The sequence below is a fragment of the Delphinus delphis genome, chromosome 19 (assembly GCF_949987515.2).
Source record: "Delphinus delphis chromosome 19, mDelDel1.2, whole genome shotgun sequence".
Lineage (NCBI taxonomy): Eukaryota > Metazoa > Chordata > Mammalia > Artiodactyla > Delphinidae > Delphinus > Delphinus delphis.
The window spans coordinates 58,505,339-58,528,896 of NC_082701.1; the positions used below are offsets into that span (position 1 = coordinate 58,505,339).

General features: G+C 63.1%; 1 protein-coding gene across 1 annotated transcript in view; it reads right to left on the reverse strand.

The window, feature by feature from the left end:
- The window catches only part of MYO15A (myosin XVA), a 50,570-nt gene that overhangs the window by 23,295 nt on the left and 3,717 nt on the right, over positions 1 to 23,558 (reverse strand). Inside the window, exons 3-37 of the mRNA XM_059996658.1 lie at positions 21,531 to 21,613; positions 20,933 to 20,996; positions 20,230 to 20,339; positions 19,823 to 19,897; positions 19,601 to 19,691; positions 16,029 to 16,034; positions 15,801 to 15,904; positions 15,659 to 15,722; positions 14,677 to 14,790; positions 13,984 to 14,145; positions 13,048 to 13,161; positions 12,427 to 12,485; positions 12,216 to 12,339; positions 11,192 to 11,287; positions 10,700 to 10,831; positions 10,087 to 10,212; positions 9,338 to 9,415; positions 8,646 to 8,794; positions 8,484 to 8,529; positions 8,224 to 8,348; positions 7,112 to 7,229; positions 6,614 to 6,789; positions 5,957 to 6,104; positions 5,316 to 5,369; positions 5,137 to 5,218; positions 4,929 to 5,059; positions 4,415 to 4,510; positions 3,754 to 3,989; positions 2,228 to 2,409; positions 1,889 to 1,961; positions 1,504 to 1,692; positions 1,116 to 1,276; positions 913 to 1,007; positions 292 to 412; positions 25 to 92 (exon numbers count right to left, since the gene is read on the reverse strand). Coding sequence (XP_059852641.1) covers positions 25 to 92; positions 292 to 412; positions 913 to 1,007; positions 1,116 to 1,276; positions 1,504 to 1,692; positions 1,889 to 1,961; positions 2,228 to 2,409; positions 3,754 to 3,989; positions 4,415 to 4,510; positions 4,929 to 5,059; positions 5,137 to 5,218; positions 5,316 to 5,369; positions 5,957 to 6,104; positions 6,614 to 6,789; positions 7,112 to 7,229; positions 8,224 to 8,348; positions 8,484 to 8,529; positions 8,646 to 8,794; positions 9,338 to 9,415; positions 10,087 to 10,212; positions 10,700 to 10,831; positions 11,192 to 11,287; positions 12,216 to 12,339; positions 12,427 to 12,485; positions 13,048 to 13,161; positions 13,984 to 14,145; positions 14,677 to 14,790; positions 15,659 to 15,722; positions 15,801 to 15,904; positions 16,029 to 16,034; positions 19,601 to 19,691; positions 19,823 to 19,897; positions 20,230 to 20,339; positions 20,933 to 20,996; positions 21,531 to 21,613 — 3,852 coding nt within the window. The remainder of the gene's footprint in view (positions 1 to 24; positions 93 to 291; positions 413 to 912; positions 1,008 to 1,115; positions 1,277 to 1,503; positions 1,693 to 1,888; positions 1,962 to 2,227; positions 2,410 to 3,753; positions 3,990 to 4,414; positions 4,511 to 4,928; positions 5,060 to 5,136; positions 5,219 to 5,315; positions 5,370 to 5,956; positions 6,105 to 6,613; positions 6,790 to 7,111; positions 7,230 to 8,223; positions 8,349 to 8,483; positions 8,530 to 8,645; positions 8,795 to 9,337; positions 9,416 to 10,086; positions 10,213 to 10,699; positions 10,832 to 11,191; positions 11,288 to 12,215; positions 12,340 to 12,426; positions 12,486 to 13,047; positions 13,162 to 13,983; positions 14,146 to 14,676; positions 14,791 to 15,658; positions 15,723 to 15,800; positions 15,905 to 16,028; positions 16,035 to 19,600; positions 19,692 to 19,822; positions 19,898 to 20,229; positions 20,340 to 20,932; positions 20,997 to 21,530; positions 21,614 to 23,558) is intronic.

The following is a 23,558-nucleotide window of genomic DNA, read 5'->3' on the forward strand; positions in this document are numbered from 1 at the left end:
GCAGCCCCCAAGCCCGGCACTCACCAGCAGCACAGCCTGCTTGCGGATGAAGGCCTGCTGCAGGGCCAACGTGGAGGCGTCCAGGCCTGGAACTGCAGGGGGGCTGTGTCAGGGGACGTGGATCCAGAGGCTTGGGAGATGGGGGGGATTCCCTACCATGCCTGCCCCTCCTCCGCCGGCTCAACCTCTCCCCACGGCCGAGGCTGCCTCTGTTCTAGGGCCAAAGCAGCCCTGAGAACCGAGGGGCTCCACCCTGCCCGACCCTGGAACCGACCGGGGGCAGCCACTGACTTAGCTTTGGCCTTGGCTCTGGAGGTCTCCGGGGGCCGCCTTTGCTGCCGCTACTGCCATCTCCACCAGGCTGGCCTCCCCCTTTCATGCGGTAGGCAATGGCTGTTGGCTTCTCCAGGTCCTGGGAGCGGGGGCAGGTGGCTCAAGTGACTGCCCCAGTGCCGTACTCCCCAGCTTCCAAGGCAACAGGCACCTGACACCGCCACCGCCTGTGTCCTGGGGGCCTCCCACCGGCCAGCATCTGCTGCGTGCCCGCCCTCTGCCCACACGGCACCCCGGTCAGGCCTCCGGCAACCTTGCGAGCCCCAACCCACCCCTTCCACAGGGGAGCAAACTGAGGCTCAAAGGGGCTGCGCCCTGCTCAGGGCTTCACGTTATGCCTTGGAGGGGCTCCTGGGAGTTCCCAGAGTGAGCAAGGGTGCCCGGGGGCCCGCTCCCAGTGTGTCCGGGACCCCCAGCTGTGGGTCCTTCCGAGCACCTCTAGCTGTAAGGACACCCTCATCCTTTGCTTGACCCCCAGCAGAGATCCAGAGAGGACACGCCACCCCAGACCCTGGCTGAGAGCGGCTCCTGTGTGCACACGCCGTGCTGGGGTCTGCAAATGCCCTGCTGCGTCCCTACCGCATCCCCGTAGGACAGCACGGGGTCGAAGAGGCTATCCAGGTAGCAGTCCAGTCCTTTGTGGGCCACAGCGGGCTCCCCAAGGCTGTCCGAGTCTGGCGGGGTTGGGGGACACAAAAGTCAAGTCCTTTTCTCCTGCTGATGACCACTCCCGGCTCCCAGGCTCCCCCCCCCACCAGAGACAGCGGCCACTGCTGGTCGACCTTGGTGGGTCGCTGTCCCTCTCTGGGCCTCAATCTCCCCATTTGTACCGTCCTCATTGTGGCTGCAGTACCCATCAGAGTTGGCCACGACCGGCACGTGCCCCAGGGGCTGGGGCCTAGCGGGCGCGTCCTCGTCCGAGTCCCAGCTGTTTCCAAACACCCTGTGGGGATGGAGAACACACAGCAGCTGACCCCCCAGAGACCCAGAGCCCTCCCAGAACCCCCGTCCTCTCCTGTGCCCCGGAACTGGCTGACTCTCTCCCTTTAAAGGCAGGGCCCTTTGGCGAGCCCCACCCCAGTGAGGACCTCAAAGCTTAAGTTCAGAACGCAGTCCCCCACTGCCAGCATCCAGGAGGGGGAGCCTTGTGCTAGGAGAGGCCATCTCTACCTGGGACCTCCCCTGCCAGCCGTGGGCCCCTCTGCACCCACGATGAAGTAGGCTTTCTGTCGCGGGAACTCCCTGAGTAGCTCGAGGTCCGACACCAGGTCCAACACGTAGTCGTGGCCGGCCAGCTCTGCCCACTGGACCCCCTTCTTCCTAGCCACCGTCCAGCCCCGCCAGCCGTCGGTCAGCCCCCTGGAGACAGCACGCGAAGGGCTGGGAGTAAGGGACAGAGCCGAGAGGTACCACCGGGGGAGACCCTGGGATGGGAGCCAGACACCACTCATGGCCGGAGTGGACCCTCTGGGGCTGGGGGCCTGGCCTCTCGTCCCTCCCTTCCTCCTTCCGAGGTGCACAGGGGTGCACTGGGTGGGGCATTCCAGGAGCCCACCTGTGCCTCAGAATGTCTCCAGCCACCTCTTCCCCCGTACTCCAGGAGTGCACCGGGCAGGAGAACTGGTCACCTGGGCGGCAGCGGGTGCAGGGCTCAGCCCGGAGCGTCTGCGGGCCAGTCCTGCGGCTCCTGTGCTCTCGTCCTGGACCCTGAATTTGCATCTCACGGCCCTGGCTCCCCTCCCCGCTTCCAGGTCCAGCCGCCATGCGCCCACACACACTGACCTCTCTCCAGGGCTACATCCCGCAGGCCCCTCCCCAGCGCCTCCTAAGCCCAGGCTACTGGCGCCTGCTGACTCCGGCTGCCCCTCCGTGGGGCAGGGAGAGGGCAGCTCACCGTTGAAGCAGCCCACGTCCAGCGCCATTCCGGCCTTCTCCTGGGTTGCTTTCCACTCGAGCTGGGTCAGAGGGAAGGTGCGGGCAGCGCCAGAGCCCTGCTGTTGAGCCTGGCCCATGGCCTGCATGAGGCGATGTTGACACACAGCCTGGAAGCCATTCCGCCCATAGTCAGACACAAACCTGATGGGTAGGAGTTGGCGCGAGGGTGAGGAGGGACCTGAGGCTGGCCGGCAGTGGGGGAAGGCCCCGAGGCTAGTCAGGGGGCCCAGGCCGGCCCAGAGCTCTGAGAGTGGTCTACAAATGATCTCGGGCAGCCCGGAGTTCCTGGGCTAAGCGGAAAGCGTCCAGGCCAGAGGTCCAAGGACGGCCAAAGCGGCTCCAGGTTGGCCCACCTAAGCTTGTTGGAGCAAAATGTCACTGCCAGGGTAGGGGCTGCAGGGGGTGTGGGCAAAGACCTGGCCTCTGGGCACTCCCTCTGTTCCCTCACCAGGCCACCCCGGGCGGTCATCGGCCCTCTCTGAGCCTGCTTCCAAGTTCACAGAGACGGCCGTGAGGGTTCAACCTGACCCAGGACCAACCAGCCTGATCCCTGGCAGTGGCGGGCACTCCTTGTGCTGGGCTCCCTGCCCCCTCCCCACCGCTGGCAGCCTGGCCAAGAGCACCAGAGGAGCAGGCAGACAGCGGCTGCCAGAGGGAAGCTAGAGCCGTGCCCACGGGAAGCCCAGAAGGCAGGTAGTGGCCCTGCCCCCGGCACAGATTCCCAGGGCCGGCCAAAGGAGCTGCCCCTACTGCACACGGCTCTGGGGAGCTCTGCACGCTCTGTAGTTCACAGTTACCCTGTGAGGTGGGTCCTGTTACCATCCCCAATTTCCAGATAAGGAAAGAGGCTCAGAGACGGGCAGTGACTTGGCCCCGGTCACACAGCAACTAAGTGTCAGAACTACGATGCTGCCCAGGGCCTGCTTGAGCTCCTTCCCTTGCAAATCATTCATATCACCCAGCACAGTGACAGCAACGTCACCATCAGCTCATCAAGACCAGGATGCTGACAACGGCCACACGCACGCAGCAGGCTACACTTACCGTGGGCCTGGGTCTGTTCTAAGCACTTCACACGTGTTTGCACATTTAATCCTCACACAGCCTACTACGGAGGTACTCTTATCAGCCCCGTTTTATAGGAGAGGAAACAGGCTCAGAGACATTAAGTAACTTGCCCAAGGTCACACAGGTCATACGCGGCTGAGCTGGGATTTGAACACAGACTGTCGCAGTCCCTACTCCTAACCATACCGCTACACCCCGCCCCCCAAGATGTGAGAGGTCAGCGCCTCTCTTCCAAATTCCCCGCACCCTGGGCTGGCTACCTCCGAGTTCCAGAAGCCCTGTACCCCGCCTCACCCAACTTCCGCCCTCTGCAGTGAAGCCCCGGGCCAGCCCCCAAGCCTGAGCTTCCAAGGACCGAGCCTCCCTCCTGGCCCAGCCTGACCCGGCGTCCGCCCCGGGCCCCCCAGCTCCACTCACTTGAGCAGGTACTTGTCGAGGCGCGGGGAAGGCGTGAAGCCGCTGAGGCAGGCGGCCAGCAGGAGCCAGCCCCGCTCAGCGTTGTGGGCACTGGGGTTCCGCCACACCTGGTTGGCCAGCTGCGCCAGGATCTCATCCCGCAGCTCGGGCACCGCCAGCCCTTTCTGCACGATGTAGTTCCCGAAGACGTGGTCCTGGGCTCCGTGCAGCTGGGGGTCACCCATGAAACGCAGGATCTGGCCACAAACAGACTCTCCTGGGCTTCTCGGAGGGCTGTTCCCGCCAGGTCCCCACCCCCACCCCACATCCCTCTCGTGTCCTTCCCATGTCCCCCTGCCCATATGAAAGTCCCCCATGTTACAGTGTAATAGCCATACCCTGGGCCAGGTGACCCAACCTTTGGGAAAAAATCAAGATTCTCCTGCTCACGAACCTTCTATAGCCCCAGCCCCTCCCCGCACCCCCGGCCTCCAGGAGGCCCCTCACCTCCTGCACATTCCACGCCCCAGAAGGTACTTTCTAACATGCATATCCGACCACATCCCTCCCAGGCTCATGGCTTGGGCTAGTAGAGGGTCCAGGAGGGCAGGGCGAGGGGCCTCGCCGTCTGGCCTCGGGGACAGGGGCTATGAATTCGAAGGTGGTCTAGGCAGACCCGTACCAGCTTGAAGATGCCCACGGCCTCTGCATGATGCTCCGCCGGCAGCCGTGTGAGGGGCGTCCTCAGGGGCGCTGCCAGCATCCCGAAGGCAGGTTCCTGGGGGCACAGGGCAGGAACGTGGGCACAGAGCTGGGACAGACGGACGCGTTTGGGGCACAGCAGCCCGGGAAACGCAGGTCCCCAGTGTGCAGACGGGTAACCGGCTTGCAGAGGGGCAGACACCAGCATCTCGGTGACAGAGCCCCCACGAGGCCCCCTCGGGGCAGGAAATGAGGAGCAGGGACGATGCGCTATGGATCCACCGCTCGTTACGTTTCTGAAATGTTTCCAAGCAGCCACCTCCCGAGCCCCCGAGGGCCCTCCACCGCTATCCAGGGCCCCCGGAGACCCCGGCCTCCTCATGACACAGACCCAGCAACTGAAAGGCTCATACCTGATCCCACCGCGGGTGGCCAGGAGCCAGCCCCAGGCTGAGGACAGTGCCAGCTCTAACTGGGCCTCTGCCAGCCCTTACCTTGAAGTGGCACCGGACAAACTTGGCCATGGGGTAGTTGTTGATATCCAGGGGCAGCGTGACCCGGGGCTCAGCCTGAAGCCGGGGAGTCCGCACGGGGGCCACCCGGGGCATCTGGCCCGGCCTGAGGCCTGTGGACAGAGGAGGCCATGAGGGGCCTGGTCCCCTCGCGCACCCGCTCCCACCACACCACCTGGCGCCGATGTACCTGCCACTGCTCGCAAGAGCCCAGCCAGCTCCCCCGGGACCTCCAGGTGCCCCACAGCCACCACCTGTCGCTTGCTCAGCTCCTGGGGGGACGGCACAGGGTGAGGAAACAGGCCTGCTGCTCCCCCACCTGCCGGCCTCCCTTCCTGTCCCCTGCGGCCACCCGGACCCCGCACCCACCTCCTGCCCCCGTAGCCGCACCTCCGCCACCCAGAGCCTCCACTCCGCCCTCGGCTGCAGGAAAGCAGATGGTCAGGGTGGGCAGCGGCGGGCAGAGGCGACGGCCCCAGGCCCACCTCACAGATGGGGGGCAGAGGTGCGGCCAGAGAAACGGGGTGTGGGAAAAGACAGCGAGAGAGACACAGGCCGAAGGCACAGAGTGACACTTTGGGAAGGAGAGACGCACAGGATTTCTGGGAAGTCCTGGAGAGACGTGTGACAGGGCCCCTCCCCGGCGCCCACAGAACCTCCAGTAAAGGCGCAGCTCCTCGGGGCTTTGGGGTTATGTCTGTCTGTCTGGCAGTGGGTTATACAACGATAAGCTGAGACTGGCACGAAGGCGAGAGCACCACCAGAGCCGGTGCTGTTCAGGTCGCCAGATTCTAATCAGGCCCGGTCACTGGGGCCCCTGCTGTGAGTCCCGCACTAGCCACACCCTTCCCATGCAGCCTCTCTTTCAACTCCCTGCACATCCCCAAGGGGTGGGTGGGGAGATCGCGGCTACTGAGGGCCCAGCGGGGATTCAAACCCAAGCCCGCCCCGGCCAAGTCTCCGCCTGGGGGCCAAGTGCTTCCTCCCCGTTCCTGTTGCCCCACCCCCACCCCCGGAGCCCGACGGGGCAGGCCAGACTCCTGGGAGGAGGGCGAGGGGCAGGCCTGCAGCACCTTGAGGTGACGCTGGTGGCTTGTACATGTGTGCACCAGGGCCCGGAACTTCACCAGACGCCTCCTCATCTGCTGATACCGCTGCCTGGGGGTGCGGAGGAAAGAAGGGTCTGGGTAGGGGGGTTTCGGGGCAGGGGTCATGAGTGACCAAGGGGCAGAGATGCCCACACCCGCCTTGCTTGGGTATCAGTGCCCACATTTTACTCCGGGGCCCTCTGCACAAAGGGAAACAATCTCGGAGAGGGCCAGTGACCTGGCCAAGGTCACACGACAACCTGAGTGGCAGGACCTGGATTAAACCGTCTGGACCATGTACCTCCAATCAGGTTGTAGTCCCAGGATATGGGACATGCCGGGGAGGGGGGGGCCCTCTTGGCTGGAGGGATTCCCACCCACCAGTCACAAGGACCAGGGGGTGGGAGGGAAGGACATCCAAAAGCATAGACACAGAGAGTCTGATCACCCTTCCTGCAGAGGCCCTACTCTCAGCTTGCATGCCTCCAGGGACAGGGAGCTCACTACCCAAGTTCAGGCTCGGCCTTCCCAGAGCCTGGCCGTTGGACTCCAGGGAGTCCTGCCCTCTCTGGGCCACACCTGGCCAGGTAGCCACGGGCCCGGCTCTGCAGCAAGATGATCTTGCGGCGCAGGGAGCGGAAACGCCTCTGAATGAAGAAGCCGCGGAGGCAGCGCTGCAGCGTGAGGGCTGCCCGGTTCAGGACGTGCTCCCGCATGCCCTCCAGCAGCTGGTGCAGGTGCTCCTTCAGGAACAGCTGAGGGCAGGAGGCAAGGACTGAGGCAGGGGAAGGCCATGTGACTGCCTGGAGACCCCTCCCTCTCCAGAAGTCCATGGAGGCAGACAGACAAGGCAGCCCTGGAGTAGGCTGGAGGATGTGCTGGGTCCGGAGAGGCGGGGGAAGGCGGGCTGGTGAATTACGCAGTGGGGACGGCCGGGAAAAGTCCGGAAGCAGGACAAGCATCCATTTTCCAGCTCGACTGGATGGCCTCTGGGACAGTAGCCTGCAGCCTGAGTGTTTCTGAGCCCACAGGCTCCAGCCGTGGGGCACCCAGGGGCTGAGTGCCGGTAGGACTCACCTTGCTGACGCCGACGCGGTACATGTTTGGCGTGACCGTGCACAGGCGGCTCAGCACGGACACACACATGTCCCCAGTGGCTGGCAGGTTGCGCTGGAGGGACACTAGACAGCGGTACCTGCAGGGCCCAAACCCAGTGTGGGTCTATGGGACCCACCCGGTCAGCCCCCGTCTCCCGGAAGCCCGAGTCCCAGCAGTGCCTCTACTCATTGTGTCTTCTAACCAGAAAAGGGCTTTCTGTCCTCAAGACTCTGCTGAGGTGGCGCAGTGGTTAAGAATCCACCTGCCAATACAGGGGACATGGGTTCGATCCCTGGTCCGGGAAGATCCCACGTGCCGCGGAGCAACTAAGTCCATGCGCCACAACTACTGAAGCCCGCGCACCTAAAGCCCGTGCTCCGCACCACAATGAGAAGTCTGTGCTCTGCAACGAAGGGTAGCCCCGCTCGCCGTAACTAGAGAAAGCCCACGCGCAGCAATGAAGACCCAACACAGCCAAAGATAGATAAATAAATAAATAAAATTAAATAGAATAAAAGAGGCCTTAAAAGTAAGCTCAGGGCTTCCCTGGTGGTGCAGTGGTTGAGAGTCCGCCTGCCGATGCAGGGGACACGGGTTTGTGCCCTGGTCCAGGAAGATCCCACATGCCACAGAGCAGGTGGGCCCATGAACGATGGCCGCTGAGCCTGCGCGTCCGGAGCCTGTGCTCCGCAGCGGGAAAGGCCACAACAGTGAGAGGCCCGCGTACCGCAAAAAAAAAAAAAGTAAACTCAAAAATTATAAAAATAAAAAAAAAAATACTGAGCAACCCTAAAACTGTAATAAATTGTTTCAGTAGAATAAGGTGATTTACTGCCATCTGCTGGAAACTTATCAAAATAACTATTAAAATTACTACTCTTTAGAATCCACACACACAGAATAAAGCTATGAAAAAATACAAAACAGTAAATACATGTTCCACATAACAGCTGGCACGTGCTGGTCTCGTGTACTGCATAATCTGAGCAACACTGCGTGGCAAGCCCTATTCATCCTGGGTTGCGTAATCCTAGGGCCACGGTGGGCTGGGAAGGGGTCTCTGGAGCTCAGAACCACCCTGACCGAGGTACCTGTCGATGAACGCCTGGAAGGGCAGCCGCACCGGAAAGCCCTCCTTGCGGATCCGCACAGTCTCCAGCACCCCCGAATAGCGTAGCTGGGCCATCACCACATCTGGCTCAAAGAGGCCTGGCTCCTGGGGGAAGGCTCAGATAGGGAGCCTGCACATCGGCCCAACAGACGGAGGGCCAGAGAGGCAAAGCCACTCACCCAAGGTCACACAGCATGGGGAGAGGACTTGGCTCCCCCAGGGACCTCAACCATCACATACCTTCTTGTGGTTGGGCTTCAGGCACCTGACGAACAAGGGGTTACACCTGGGCAGGGGCGGGAGGAGGGCAGTGTGAGGCCCCAGAGAAGGAGGGTGCTTACCCCTGAGGGTCACAGGGTGGGTCAGAGGTGAGGCTGGGTGCCGCGCCCCTGCCACGCCCACCTCTCCATCTTTTCCACCAGATCCAGGAGCGACTGCTGGAACTTAGCGGCCACCGTGTGCGCCTTGTAGAGCCGGGTGACGGAGCTGCTCTTGCCCAGGCGCTGAGGGGCAGCCTGCGGGGCATGGCTGGAGAAGAGGTGTGCCACCACCTGGGCCAGTCAGCAGTCAAGGCACGGGAGACGAGAGACAGGGATGGGGAGAGACCCAGAGGCAGAAATGAGAGAGAGAGAGAGAGAGAGAGCACGAGCAAGAGAGAGAGAGACAGAGAGAGACAGGGAAAGAACAAAAGGCATCAGTCTCTGCACCAGAGGGGTCAGAAAAGTGACCCGCTAGCCCCCCGTCCTCTCTGTGAGGCCGTGTCCTCCCAGCTGGCATACCTCTCAAGCGAGGGTGCTCAGCGCCTTCCAAGGGGCCCGCCCGTGGCTGCGGAACACACGGGCACTGACTCCGTGCCTGGCCCCGAGGTGGCCTGTTACAGACCTGGCCGTGAACTCTGGCAATGTCCTCAGGGGGAGGGTGCCCGTTCAACAGAGGGGGAAGTGGAGGCCGAGAAGGTGTGGGGATGGAAGAACCGCTCAGGGAGGGACGGGGTGGGGTGAGCCAGAGGCAGGACCGGGCTGGGAGAGGGGCCTAACGGTGGGCTGCGTGCTCTGGCTGCGGGGGGCTGGGGTGGCGAGGTGAGGCCCGCTCACCCGTGTCCGGCTCCGCACAAACAGGTCCAGCACATCCTGGCGCACCTGGTCATGGTTCTTGTCCAGGAACTTGTGCACCTGGAAAGGGGGAGGGGCGGGGCAGCTCGGGCTGGACCCCACTCCCACCCCACGCGGCCCCGGGGTGTGTCAGCCTGCCTTCTCCCCTCCTCCCCCCTCCTCCTGATGGTGGGTCAGGGGCTCACAGCCCCGGGTGACCCTGGCCCTGCCCCTCCAGGCCTCGGCCTCCCTGTCTATCCTAGGAGGGACGGGCCCCTCCCCCTGCTCTGGTCCCCTCCCCTCCTGCCCCACTAGCCTCTCCACCCCCAGGGCACGGGCAATAGCCACAGCTTCACGTGACCAGTCCACGTCTTGGCCCCATCCTCAGTGAGGACACTGCCCTGTGCCCATTCTACGGATGAGGAAAACGAGGCCCAGCGGGGACAGAGGCTCAAAATCCTGGCCTGAGACGGCTCCAGGGCAGGAATGAGCAGAGGTGACAGTGGTGACAGTGACCGCTGCTGGGGGCTCCTTCTCATCACACCCACCCTGGCCCTGGACTTCTCTCACTTGCCCCGTGAGACGGGCACTATTATCATCCCCACTTTCCAGAGAAGGACGCTGAGGCTCAGAGAGGTAAAGTGACTTGGCGAAGGTCACACAGCTGAGGATCAGCAGGGCCGAAACGGGAACAGGTGCCAGTGTCTCCAGTGGCGGGGAAGGGCGCTGGAGGCCACGGGTCTGGGTCTCACCTGGTAGGTGACTCTGCCCGCGTAGTGCTTGATGGTGAACTCGGGCAGCGGCATCTTGGGTCTGGAGTAGAGCGGGTTGGCGCCGTGGTGGTAGTGGCACTTCTGCAGAAACGTGTGGTCTGTGGCCTGGGGGCAGGCGGCGGTCAGCGGGTAGACAGGGGCCCAGCATCCCATTCCTCACCTAGTGGCAAATTCTCCAGCCCCGACTGATCCCCAGCGAGCACCGGGGAGGGGGAACAAGTCCCCTCTGCCCCCGGCTGCCCACTGCTCGGGCTGGGGTGGCCTAAGTGGACCCTGAAGACGGGTGTGCTCCCAGCTGCCCCCCATCCAGCTCAGCTGTCTCTGCACGCTCTAGTCCCACTGCCCAGAGCACCCATCCCACCCTTGTGTTTTCCAATCGGAATCTGAGGTCCAAGCACAAGGTCACCTCCTCCAGGAAGCCTTCTATGACTTCCCAGGCTGGTGCAGCCCCTCGTCCCGAGCCCCCATCCAGCCTCAGTCACCCTGGGTTTGAATGGCAGGTTGGGAGTCCTGAGCTTCCGACCCCACGCCAGAGCAGAGAGGAATGCAGGACACGAGGCTCAGAGACGTCCAGCGTCCTGAGCAAGCTCACCTGGGGGAAGCAGCACTGGTCGTCGAGGATGCGCAGGATGCCATAGGGCTTCAGCGAGATGAGGCTGATGCAGGGCTGATTGTCGGCGAAGGTGATCTCCTGCCAGTCCATCTGCTCGCGGATGTACTCCTCCTGCAGGCGGCGGGCCTCTGCCTCCGAGCCCCGGGCCCCTCCCAGCCCGTCCCCCAGGCGGACGCCATCCGGGGGCCTGGCCAGGGCACCTCTGCGTGCACGCCTCCCAGCCCAGAGAGCTCACTCCCCAGCGGGGCCACACGAACCACCTCCTCCTGGCCCTGCTCCTCCCCCGGCCTGGAACAGCCCTGCCAAGGGTGAGGAGGACCCCCAAGGGGCTCTTCTCTGCGCTCAGCACCCCCGCACCTGCCCCTCCATAACACAGGCTTTCGCGTGTGCTGGTTCCCAGCACAACCCATCTGCCTCCGAGGAAGCCCAGCGGCCAGCGGGACGGGACAGAGCGTGACGGACGACTCTCACCTGCTCCTCCTGGAAGACGATCTTGTTGAAGAGGTACTGGAGGCTCTCGTTTGCATAGTTGATGCAGAGCTGCTCGAAGCTGTTGAAGCTCAGGTCCTGCCGGGCGTGTGGTGAGGCTGGGCCCGGCCCCTCCGTGGCCAGCAGCCCGTCCGTCCCGCCCAGGGCCTGCCCACCCCCTACCCCCGCCCCCGGTGCAGACTCATCCCTGCCTTCCGCAGTTTCAGCAAACTGGAGCCCCGCCCACAGACCCCCTGCCCAGAACCCTCGGTGGCTCCGAGGGCGCACAGGTGAGAACCTGACGGTCCCATGCAAGGTGGCACATGCAGTGTCTGAAGCCCCAGGCTCTGGAACCTTCTGCCTACGTTCCAATCCTGGCTCTGCCCCTTTCTAAGCCCCCCATGCCTGAGTTTCCCGACCTGTAAAATGGGGATAACGACAGTGCCCACCTCACAGGGTGGTTGTAAGGATTAAGTGAACTGATACGCAAAGCGCTTAGAACGTCAGCTGGCACACAACAGGGGCCACGGGAGCCGCAGCTGCCACTTCTGTTATTCTGATCTTGCCTGTCTCTCTCCATGCCCCCCACCCTAACCGCCCAGATGACTTCCACCTCCCCAGACACCACGGCCCACACCTCTGAGCCTCCGCATAGGCTGTTCCCTCCACCTCAAATGCCTTGGCTGGTTTGTAAGGAATGAGCTCAGGACGTCTCCTCCGCCTCCAGGAAACCTTACCTGATGCCTGCCCAGCTAGGGTTCTGCTCCAGGCTCCCCCAGCGCGAGGCTGCCTCTGTTACAGCTCTGACCACATGTGTTCGTCAGTGTTCATCCTCATCCCACCCAGTCCCTCCTGGAAGCGCCCCGAGGTCGGGGCCCAGGTCTGGTTCTTTCTGGGGTCCCTGGTGCTGCCCACAGGGCCTGGCGCCCGGAGGCCCCAGGGAGTGCTTGCGGGCGAGCGGAGGGAGATAATCATAGGAGAGGGCCCTGAACAGATGATGGTGCGAGAGCGCCCCCCGGGGTCCCACCTCGAAGCCATAGATGTCCAGGATGGCGATGGACAGCGCGTCCTGCTGCGGGGATACCAGCGCGTTGACCCTGGCGATGAGCCAGCTAAAAAGCAGCGCGTACAGGACCTTGGCGATGGCATCCCTGGAGCAGAGATGGTGTTTGGGGGGAGGTGGCAGGCACAGTGAGGGGGCGGGGCACCTGGGGCTCAGGCGGGAGGTGTGGCCTCACCTGGCATCCACGGCACTCTCCACGGTCAGGGGGGTGAAGATCTTCTCTCGCATTGTCTCCTGCGGGCGATGCAGCCCCTGAGTGACAGCGGGTTGGCCACCACCTCCGGAAAGCCCCCAGAGGACTGGGGGTGGGGGGCGTGGGGAGGGGAGCCGGGGAGATGGTGTCTCAGGCACGAAGTCAGCCAGGGGCAGGACAGACACCCTCGTCCCCCTTCCTGCCTGGCTTGCTGGTGGGACGAGGGCTGCCGGTCTGAGGGGCAGACGGAGGCAGAAGCAGACACAATGGTGACATCAGCCTGGGGAGGGGGGAGGGCAGGGGTGTGGGAGATACTGGCCCAGCCGGAGGTCAGGGACGGCTCCCCGGAGCAGAGGGTACCTGTGTTGGGCTTGAGGACCAGTAGGCGTGAAAAAGGGCACAGCACTCCAGGCAGAGGCCCGGAGACTGGTACCAAATGCCTTTGGGGTCTGAGGTCACCCACCTCTGAGCCAGACCCAGAGGATGGACAGGCTGGGGAGGTGGGGGAGAGGGGCAGGGGGCCCACACAGGACGGGGCACAGAGCAGCTCCGTCCAGGGCTGGCAGGAGGCTTCGATAGCATACCCCGCACCCAGGGACTCACGGTCACTTTGAAGGTGATGGCCTTCTGCAGGCCCTCGGGGGAGACCTGCAGCAGCTCGGCCACGGCCTGGATCTCCCGGGCGCTCACCACCGAGGCAACCTCCTGCGCGTCTGTCTGCAAAACACCCACAGGAGTGCATTCTGAGCTAAATAAGCTTTTTATATGAGTTCCTAAAAAAAACAGAAACAAACGAGAACAGCCAGGAAAATTCTAAAACAGAAGAGGAGTACAGGGGTCTCTGGAAATGGTAAAACATGAAGTTAGAATAATTAAAACGCTGTGGGGACAGACACACAGTTCGTAAACAGGTCAACAAAGCACAGTAAAAAAGTCAGGAGTTAGACACAAACGTACACGGGAATTTTCAGTACGGGATAAACACGTATTTCTCAAGTTGGGAGACTGAGTCACTATCTAAACAAAAAAGCAAGATCCCTACCTTGTACCTCACTAGAATAAATTCCTGATGAACCAGAGATTTACATGTTAAAAAAATAATCACAGAAACCATAAAAGGTCTTCAAACAATGGTAGGCACAGGCTTTTATAGAGAGACAGATCTCTAAAATCATAAGAAGTCTGAAATTTCTATAAAACTTGATAAATGAAATACCTGAAAATAATTTTTTTAATCTGCATAGCAAAAACCCCACCCAAAACCGAAACAGCAAAAGACCTGTAAACAATGAAAATATAAATGATAAACCAGAAAATATATTTGCAATTCACCCTAGAGACAAAGGGCTGATTCCCTTAACATATACAAAGAGCTCTCATACGTCAATTAGAAAAAGACGAACAACCCCCAAAGCGGAGAAAGAGACCAAACGATCTGTGCTTCTGGCTGTGAGCGGCGGTATTTCAGCCAGTTCTTCAGCCTCCAGAGGACGCCCATGTCCCAAGGGAGCGGGCCGTGCGGCCGTGGTGTCCCCTCACCTCATACTTCTCAAAGTAGACGTTGCCTAGGTGCAGGATGGAGGCCAGGATGCGGAAGATGCTGTCCTGGTCCTCGGCGCTGAAGCCCAGCACCTCCATGGCGGCCAGCAGCCGGCGGAAGTCGTCCGCGTCGCTCTTCCCTGAGATCTCACAGTTCCCACCCTGGGCGAGGGCAGGGCAGGGGTCGGGGACCCTGGGTGGGGGCCAGGAGCCCTCAAGGTCCCTGCTCTGCCCCGGCCTGCAGTGTGGCCGGATATCCCAGTTCTCTGTCTACTCCCGAGGGCCGGAGGCTCCGCGCGGGCACCGCACACCAGGCCCTGTGCTGAGGGCTTCGTGTCCATTTCCCTCTTCTAATCCTCACACACCCCTGCAAAGCGGGACTGTGCTGTCCCCATTTTACAGACGACGAAAGTGAGGCTCTGGAAGGAAGTGTAGTCGCTCCAGGCCACTTAGTTCTATTCTAGGCTCCAGAAAAACAAAGAATCAGGTCGGCCTCCCCTACCCTGGCCTCGGACCCCAAAGACACCTGTCCCCCTTGCCACGATGAGACATCGCCAAGTCCAAACTCACCCTCCCAAACCTCCATCACCTTCGCTGGCCATCAGGACGCCACGACTTGGCTCTCTCGGCCCACGCAGAGTGATGGTGGGAGGGGACCGGGCCGAGGGCCCTCAGATGCCTGCTGGCTCTCACCTGGTTCAGGTAGTAGTAGGTCTCGGCCTCCTGCAGGCTGAAGGCCTGCCGGAGCTGGGCGGGCAGCCCAGCCAGCAGCTCATAGAAGATGTGGTAGTTCCTTTCGTTTTTGGCCTGTGGAGTGGGTTGGAGGCTGCAGAGAGGGGAGCCGCCGACCTAGGTGACCCCCGGACACACGTACAAGCCCAGCTATGCCCACAGATACAAGTACACACACGGGCCTCAGGTGAGACCGGTGCCCCTGTGACGAGTGAGCCCCAGCCTGGCACTGGCGGGGGGTTGGGGGGACCCTGGTGTGGTGGTGGGGCGGGGCTTTGGACAGGATTTAACTCTGCTTGGAGAAATGAAAGAAAGGTGGCCCTTTTCACATGTGTACCAGCTACACAAGCCTCTGCACACGTGTGTCCACGGACCAGACGTGTACTCGCAGGGCCAGCCAGGGTGGTGGGCACAGACTGTGGCCAGGCCTCAAGCCAGGCCCTTGGGACACAAAGGGGAACACGGCAGACAGAAGCCCCTGGCCTCGTGGGAGCCCACCTGCCGGCCAGGGGAGACAGACCCTCAGCAGAGCAACGTGAGTGGCGAGAAGCGCTCTGCAGAGAAACAATGCAGCCAAGGGGGTGGGCGGTGGTGGGGGGCGGGGGGGGGCTGCATTTCTTCACCGGGGCCGCCTCCCTGGGGCGTGACCTTCAGCGAAGACTTGGAGGAGGTGAGGGGTTCGGCCACACAGCTGTCTGCGGGAAGAGTGCTCCGGGTAGAAGGAACAGGCGCTGCGAAGGCCTTGTGGCGGGATGGGGCCAGGTGTGCCTCAGGGCCAAGGACGGGGGCAGGAGACGCGGCCACAGGCACACACACACACACACACACACACACACACACACACACACACACACACACACGGCCCGAGCCTCGTGCATCAGCTCAGCCAGGTGCCAGGCTCAGAGGGTCTGCACGCCCCACACCCGACCCCATCCTGACACACCTGAAACACGATCCTGGATTTCTCGAGCAGGTACTGCGAGGTTATGGCACCAGAAATCACGCTCCTGGAGAGGGAGCAGAGTCAGCTACGCTGGGCACCGTGCACGCAAGGCCCCGGGGCGGCTCCACCGCGGCCCACTCACCCTTCCAGAAAGATCTCCACAAACTTCCCAAAGCGGCTGGAGTTGTCATTCCTGACAGTTTTGGCGTTACCGAAGGACTCCAGGAGGGGTGTGGCCTCCAGGATCTGGGCGCCAGAGGAAGACTCGGGCATTGCGGGGAGCCCGCGGGGGCCTCCCCAGGTCTCCCACCGCCCACCCCATGCCGCCCGCCCCGCACCGCACAAGCGTGCGCACACGCACCCCCAATACCTTTATCTTCAGGAGCCGCCAGCACAGAGGAGGAGGGCGGGACAAGAACAGAAGCAGGTCACCCGCGGGACCCACCGGCTCCCCCCAGGACGCCGGGGGCCTCCGACCGCGGAGGTAGTGGCCGAGCCCTCCCGGCCCGCAGGCAGGAGAGCCGCCAGCTGAGAGCAAACCCCAGAGCCTCAGAGCCCCAGGTGTCTTGGCTCGGGGACCGTGGCATGGCCCGAGGTCGGGGGTCTCCTGGGCCTTCCTGCCAAAGGGCTCTGGGGGTGTTCTCGCCCCCCTCCCCAGCCACCACCGGCCGTGAACCACCCAGTCTCCTGGAAAGGCCTCCTACCTGCCCCGCCTGGCTCCCTCCAGGGGTCCTCCGCAACCCTCGGGAGGTCCCATCCCCCACCCCCGGCTCCCACCCCTCGGGCTCCAGGCCCTGCACGGCCCAGCCCCATCTCCTGTCCCCTCCCCACTCTGCCCAGCACTGCAGTCCCCTGACTGTGCCTGCGCCAGCCTCTGGGCACTGGCGCTCTGCCCCCCTGCAGCCCTCAGCCCTTCGTACGTCCATGTCTCTCGCTAGAGCGTCAGCCCAACAGGCAGGACTCTGTGCGCACATGCCTGGTGGTCAGCACCCACACAGGACCTGGCAGTAGGAGGCTCTCAACAAACACCTGCTGCGGGGGCGGGAACCTCCCTGGTGGGCCAGTGGTTAGGACTCCGCGCTTCCACTGCAGGGGGTGTGGGTTCCATCCCTGGCTGGGGAACTAAGATCCCCACGTGCCGCACTATGCGGCCAAAACATACAAAAAAAAAAAATCTGCTAAATGGATGAAATGGGGGATAGCATTTTATGAGAGCAGAGCCGCCAGGGTGTTGTAGCTAATCACAGCACCCACTTATTAAGCACCTACTGCATGCCAGACCTCTTGCCCCAATTAACAGCATCGTTAACAAGCCTACGAGGTAGGGGCTAATATCGCCCTTGCTTACAGATCAGGAAACTGAGGCTGGGAGAGGTGAGGCAGCGTGCTCGGGACTCCAGGGTCGGAAAGAGCGAGGGCCCAAAGCACCACAGCCCATGTCAGCGATGAAAGCAGTGCTCTCTCTGGCTGCATCATTTCCTCAGGATAAACTCTTAGCGGAGAAGTAGGGGGCCCGGTGTGCACAGAAATGATACACTTTACCTTGGGGATGGTGCCAGTTCCCTCCACCTGCTCACCCACAGTGTCGCTCAGTCCCAGAAATACTGTGCCCACCGTACAGAGGAGTGGACTAAAGCCCGGAGGGGCACAGGGGCCGTCCTGGGGGTGCTTAGGGAGTCAGGGTCCGCCTGGGCTTTGGCCTGTACTGTCCCTTAGCCTGGGTGCCCCTTGTGGGCACCTGGGGGTGGGTTCTCTCCTCTAGTGCCCAGCACAGGGCAGGGCACACGGCCAGGGCTGGGAACATCTGGCCCCGTGGGGCTGTCCAGCCCAACCCGCGGGTGCGCCGGTGCCTGTGCCCCGGGCTGAGCAGCATTCAGCCACTCCGAGACCCTACCCCAGGGAACCCTTGTCTCGTTCCCAGCCCAGAGGTGGCGCCTGTGGCCCAGACCTCGGCTGATCAAGGCACGCGTGGGTCCAGTGAGGACGCGTGGCCAAAACCAGTCCAACAGGAGGGAGCCCTGAGACCTCCTGGCCCGGTGGGCGGTGTGGGCCGTGGTGCTGCGGCATCATTGTGCTGACCACGGGAGACAGATGAGGACGATGTCCAAACGTGCGAGAGGGTGGGGCCGAGACAGGGGACGTTGTCTAAGACCCTGGACCCAGCCTTGCCTGAAACTGACCCTAGACCCAGACCGTCCGACTGCAGGAGCGGCTCAATGGCGGCCAGGAGGTGAGTCCACGGTCACCCCAGCCAGCAGGCGCATCTTCACAGCTCCTCTCTGCCCGGCCCGACCCCTCAGACCCAGCCACGTCCCGCGCCTCCGCCATCCTCCCCGACCCCTGCCGAGACAGCCCCCCCGCCACGAACCTCAGACCCCAGCCCCTCCACCCCGTCACTCTGGGACACTGGGCAAGTCACTACCCTCCCAGGCCTCAGTTTTCCAGCTCCCAGGGCTGCCGCAAGGCTCTGGTGCTGACAGAGCGGAAGGTTCCCCGCACACAGGGGGTGCCTGACGCACACGGCTGCCTGCCTACGCAGCCAGTCCTCCCAGGAGTCCACTCTTAGAGGCTTGACCCCCGGCCTGGAGCAAAGGGATGATGTGGTTGGCCTCCAGGAGACCCAGGCTGGGATGGGAGGGGCTGGCAGGCCAAGGTCGGTATCAGAAGCGGCCTGCCAGGAAGTGACCTCTCCTGACCACAAAGCCCGGGCTGACCCCCTCCTCACCGAAGGTCCAGCAGCCCCTGCCCAGTGCCTCCAGATCACCTGCAGAGGTCGCCACCAGCTGGGACACTGTGGCCACTGCAAACCTCTGGAGGGGTGGGCCAGAGCCTGAGCTTCACGTTCTGGAGTCTGAGCTGGCGGGCCTCAGCCTCTGCCCCACCTCCCCTGAGCTCCAGGCTCCTGGCACATCTACCGTCTCCCACCACCTGCGCGTGGATGCCCCGCAGACCCTCAAGGGCACCTGCGTCCTCTCTCCATATTCTGCCCCTCAGCTGCTGGCTGCTCCTGTGACTCAGGCCGAATGCCTGGGGCCAGCTTGGGCGTCCCCTCTTACAGCCCCGTCTGGTCCCTCACCAAGTCCTGGAACCGCACCCAGGCCAGCTGTGCTCACCAACACCACTGTCACCTCTCTGGTTTGAGCCACCATCCTCCCTCGCCTGGACCACATGCTGCCCCTCTCCCGACCCAGCACACCACACCTGCTGGACCCCAGGGCCTTTGCACCTGCTCTTCCCCAGATGTCTGCAGGCCCCACTGCCTTGCCTTCTCAGCAGGACCTGCCCTGACCCCCACGCCTGAAATCGCAATCCCCAACATGCCCCATCCTCCCCCCATGCTTCCCTACAACTTACCCAGAATTTACCTGCCTATTTTCCTTTCTGTTTCCTACACTAGAACAAAATTCCCACAAGATGGGAACGTTTATCAGGCTGTGTTGCTGCTGCCTGCTCCCCAGAGCCTAGCCTGGGCCTGGCACACAGCAGGTCCTCGGGAAACCGTTACGGAGGTTCTGACGTTCTTGGGTTCAGAGAACTCAGCTCTCTAGGCAAACCTCCAATGCTGCAGGCCCCAGCCAGGCCTTCTCAGTGCCTTCTCAGTGCCGCAGCCTCTCCTGACCCTACACTGGCCATCACACACATTCGGGCCCGTCCTGCCTCTTTCACGACCATGAATGTGAGGCCAGGCGGGAGGAGTGGACGACGCCCCCTGCCCATGTGGCCTCTGCTGGGGCCGCCCCAGGGGGCTGGAACGCAGAGCTGCAGGGGAAGGCAAGCAGGAGAGAACTCCCGGGAGGGGAGGCAGCAAGGGCCCCAAGTCCTACGAGGCCTCTCTGTGCAGCCCTGGGCTCGGCCGCCCATCCTCCAAGTGGGGCCACAGAGTCTTGCCTCTCAAGGAGCACGAGGGGCGCTGGGCTGAGGGCCCCGGGGGGACAGACGCACCTGCCGTGCGACGCCCCGTTTCTGGTTCATGGCCGCCAGGTAGCGCAGGATCAGCTTCGTGGCCTCAGTTTTCCCAGAGCCGCTCTCTCCGCTGACCGGCCAGAGGGGCAGAGTGAGCTCCAGCCTGTTCACGGCCTCTTCTGGGCGCTCCCCTGACCCCACCGTGACACAGGAAGACACGGGCAGGCAGGCCGGCCGGCCCCCAGCCCCTCCGCTGCTCACCTGATGATTATGCACTGGTTCTGTTTGGCATCGAGCATTTTGGCGAAGGCGAGATTTGCAATTGCAAAGAGGTGCCTGGAGAGACAGGCCACACACGTTCCTGGGCCAGGCCCTGCTGGGGCTCCCAAACCTCCCAGGGGATGGGCAGGGGACATCTCTGCCTAGCCCAGCAGCCAATCCTGCCATACCCCACCCTCGGGGAATGCTCCCCGCAAGGCTCCCCACCCAGGTCTGAGCCACAGTGGCCTCCAGCCCACGGGGCTGTGGCCAGGCTCAGGGAGAGGCTGCCGGGCTCCCCACCGCCACCCACCACCCACGGCTGAGGGGTAACCAGGGACTTGCCAAGCTCAGACAGGAACCCAGGAGACCCCGGGGAGGCCCCCTCTCCCAGCCCTGGAGACACTCACGGGGAATTCTCGGCCAGGGCCCGCCCTCTGTACTGCTGCACCTGCTCCAGCCCGTAGATCCCAAACATCCGGTACGGGTTCACCGACACCAGGATGCTGCCGATGTACGTCTGCCGGGCAGACGGCGGCCTCAGGGCCCGTCTGTGTCCCTCCCTCCCCACTCCTGGGAGCCGGGATCCCTGTCTCACGGGCACAGACGTCTGGCTGCCTGGCCCTGGCGTCTGCACCCTGGGCCCCCAGACAGCTTGCTGGGTCGTGCGCTCTGGCTGTGGAGCGTCAGGCACTGAACCAGGCTGAGGCTGGGAGGAGGGTGGCGCACGCAAAGCCCCACAGCCACGATCCCACAAGGGTGCCCGCTTCCTTCATTCCTAGTTGGGGCCCGCCCCCTGACCGTCCCCCCGCCGGGCCCCAGGTGTATGGCTCCCAGGACTCTGGAAGCGTTACCCATCGGGCCCCTGGTGGGGGCCACACACTTCTGGGTTCCCTGTCTCCAGGCCTCTAAGCCTCTGTGTTTTAGGACTTTGGATTATAGCGCTCCCAGCTCTTGAATGCTGTGCGCAAATAGTAGAAACTCCAGGGTTCAAACCAGATGCCACAAGTCTGGGGCGAGCAGGAGAAATCCACGCTTCCCACTGCAGCCCCAGGAGGCAGGGAGGCAGCTGCCCTCAGACCCAAGCCCAGGGGGGTCAGCCCCAGGCCTTACGTAGATGAGGTTCCGTTCAAATCTGGTCTTGAGGTTGGCCAGCACAGTGGTCTCCTGGAGGTCTCTGTGAGGAGATGGAGAGAGGCAGTCAGGGCCCACCTTCCCCTCAGGGTAGGGCCTTGGTCAGAAAAGCCTGCGTTCAAGTCCCGTCTCTGACACCAACCAACTGTGAGGCCTTGAGCAAGTTACTTAACCTCTCTGTGCCTCAGTTTTTCTATCCATCCAATGGGTATGATAATCACTGTTCCCACCTCGCTGGGGTGGGGGATGCTCTCAGGTAGCAAACGTGAAGGCTGTCACTGTGATTGGATAATGACATTGACCAGCACGACCCTCACGTCTGAGGCACCTCCAATGTGCCAGCACCCTCACACCAACAGCCGCCCCACAGCATCCTGTGGGCGACACACTGAGGCAGAGAGGCTGAGTGTCTGCCCAGGTCCCAGCTAATAAGCGCCCATCTGAATTACTGGGCCTTTGTGACACTGCCTGAGCCTCGCCTAACAGGGGAGGAAGCAGGCTCTGAAAATGTTCCAGGAGGTGAGGGGCACCCCGGTGGGAGGCGGTGACCACTCACCGACCCGCCACCCCCACTCACTCCAGCTGCGTCATGTCCTCCACGCCGTCCTCCCGGCGCTGCTCGCGGAGCCGTGTGGATGGCAGGTTGCGGATGGAGTGCATCTGGGGAAGACAACCTGTGGTCAGCCAGCCAGAGGGTGCCTGAGCGTGGCCCCCCGGCTTGGACATGGCCAGGACCCACTGCCGTGTGGAGGAGGGACCCCTGAGGCCAGGCCGGCCGGGTCCTGTGGGCTGTCTGCCTCGGAACACAATGCTTAATTCCCAGGGACACGGCCGGCCTCAGCGCTGCCCGTCTTCCCGAGGGTCCTGCCAGGGGCTGAGCACACGCACAGGGGCACTGCTCCCTCTGCCTGGCCAGAAGGCCTCCCACCTCACGTTCTCCCAGGCTGAACCCCAGGTCTGCCTATGTGACAACTAGGAGAACATCCGCATCTGGTGCCCGGGGCCTCCAGAAGGACCAGGACTTTCGCGTTTGGCGCCGCACCCCGTGCAGGGCAAACGCAGACCCACACGCACAGACCCACAGGCAACGGCGCCTGCAGCCCAGGTGCTCCCACGCCCACCCGTGGTCTCGCACGGGGCTTGTGGACGTGCACACTGGCCTGCGGTGCCTGGCTGGAGGCACACACAAGTGCGGGCACGTGCTCTCAACGTCCCTTGGACAGGTTCTCATGTGACAGGTGTCCCCACACCTGGTGGTCTCGAGACGAAAGTCCCGATGCCCCCTGTGGGCTGCAGGCCCACTACTGTGCCCTGGTAGTGTGTACACTTGACCCCGCAGATACCACGTCTGCCCGGGCCGTGGCGCACGCACTCACATGCTCTCCTCGTTGAGCTGTGGAGCGCCCGAGCACACGTCCCAGGCCCGCACGTGACCCGTGTGACTGCGAGCACACTTGTGAGCCCGCCTGTCCTGCCTCTCGGGTCCAGCCTACACCCCTCCCTGAGCGGAGAGGAAAGGGGACACCGGGAGGCAGCCCGCGTGCTAAGTAGGGCACAGCGGGTATCACCCCAGAGGCCCTGGCCTCCCGCCCACCCGCCTGCCCATGTGCGCCAGTGGCCGCAAACCCTGAATAATTCAGCCACTCACGTATTCCAGGGTGAGGAGGGCCCATGCATCCTTGCCCCTCACCCCCGGGCGCTTGGCGCCCCGCTCCTGCAGCGCTGCGGCCCACACAGCCCGGGGCACCCGCCGTTGGGGCCAGGGCCCCCCCAGCAGCCAGGGCGCCCCGGTCGCCATTGATGGGCCCGTTGGCTGCCTGCTCCACGGGGCACCGTCTGCAGAGGCTGAGAAACGCCCGCCACCCCTGCGTGCCCCGCCCACCCCAGGCGTCCCGGGGGAGGCTCCGGTGACCACCCCCCTCCGCTGAGGGCCACCCGGCACCGGGCTCGTGTTCCGCCGCGAGCGTGGCAGCCAGGCACGGGCTTGGCACCCCTCAGAAGGGCTGCCTGCGCCACACCCTGCGGGGGCCCAGACAGGCTCCTGGCTCAGCCGTGATCCGCTGTGTGACCTTCTGGGTCTTGGCTTCCCCACTGTGCAGTAAAGAAGCTGGAAGGTTGGTTCCTGAGCCCTCACCTTTGGACAGTCCAGAACCCTGCAGCCCGGAGGACTACCCTTAGGCAGGAGCCCCAAAGAGACAGAAGATCCAGTTTGGACCCAGGGAGGGTCAGCAGCAGGCAGAAGGAACGGCATGAACGTGAATGCGGGGGTGGGACAGGGTGGGTAGGCAGGGTCTGCAGTTTCGTACTGAGCCAAGATCCCTGCGGGGGGCTCTGAGTGGACGTCCCATCCAGATCGGACGAGGACAGGACTGCTTGGAGCCCAGACTGGGACAAGATCCCTTTCTCCAAGTGCCTGGGGGCAGTTTCTGGCATCTCTGTCCTCTGCCTGCCTGTGCCGGGCATCCCCTTGTTCAATCCCCCAGAAGCTCTGGGAGGCTGTTCTCCCCAAGCTACAGATGGGAAGACTGAGGCCCAAGCAGGCAGCAGTTCGCCAAGGTCCCGAGACTGTCTCCTGCCCCGTTTCCCAGGATGGAACCATAAGCCC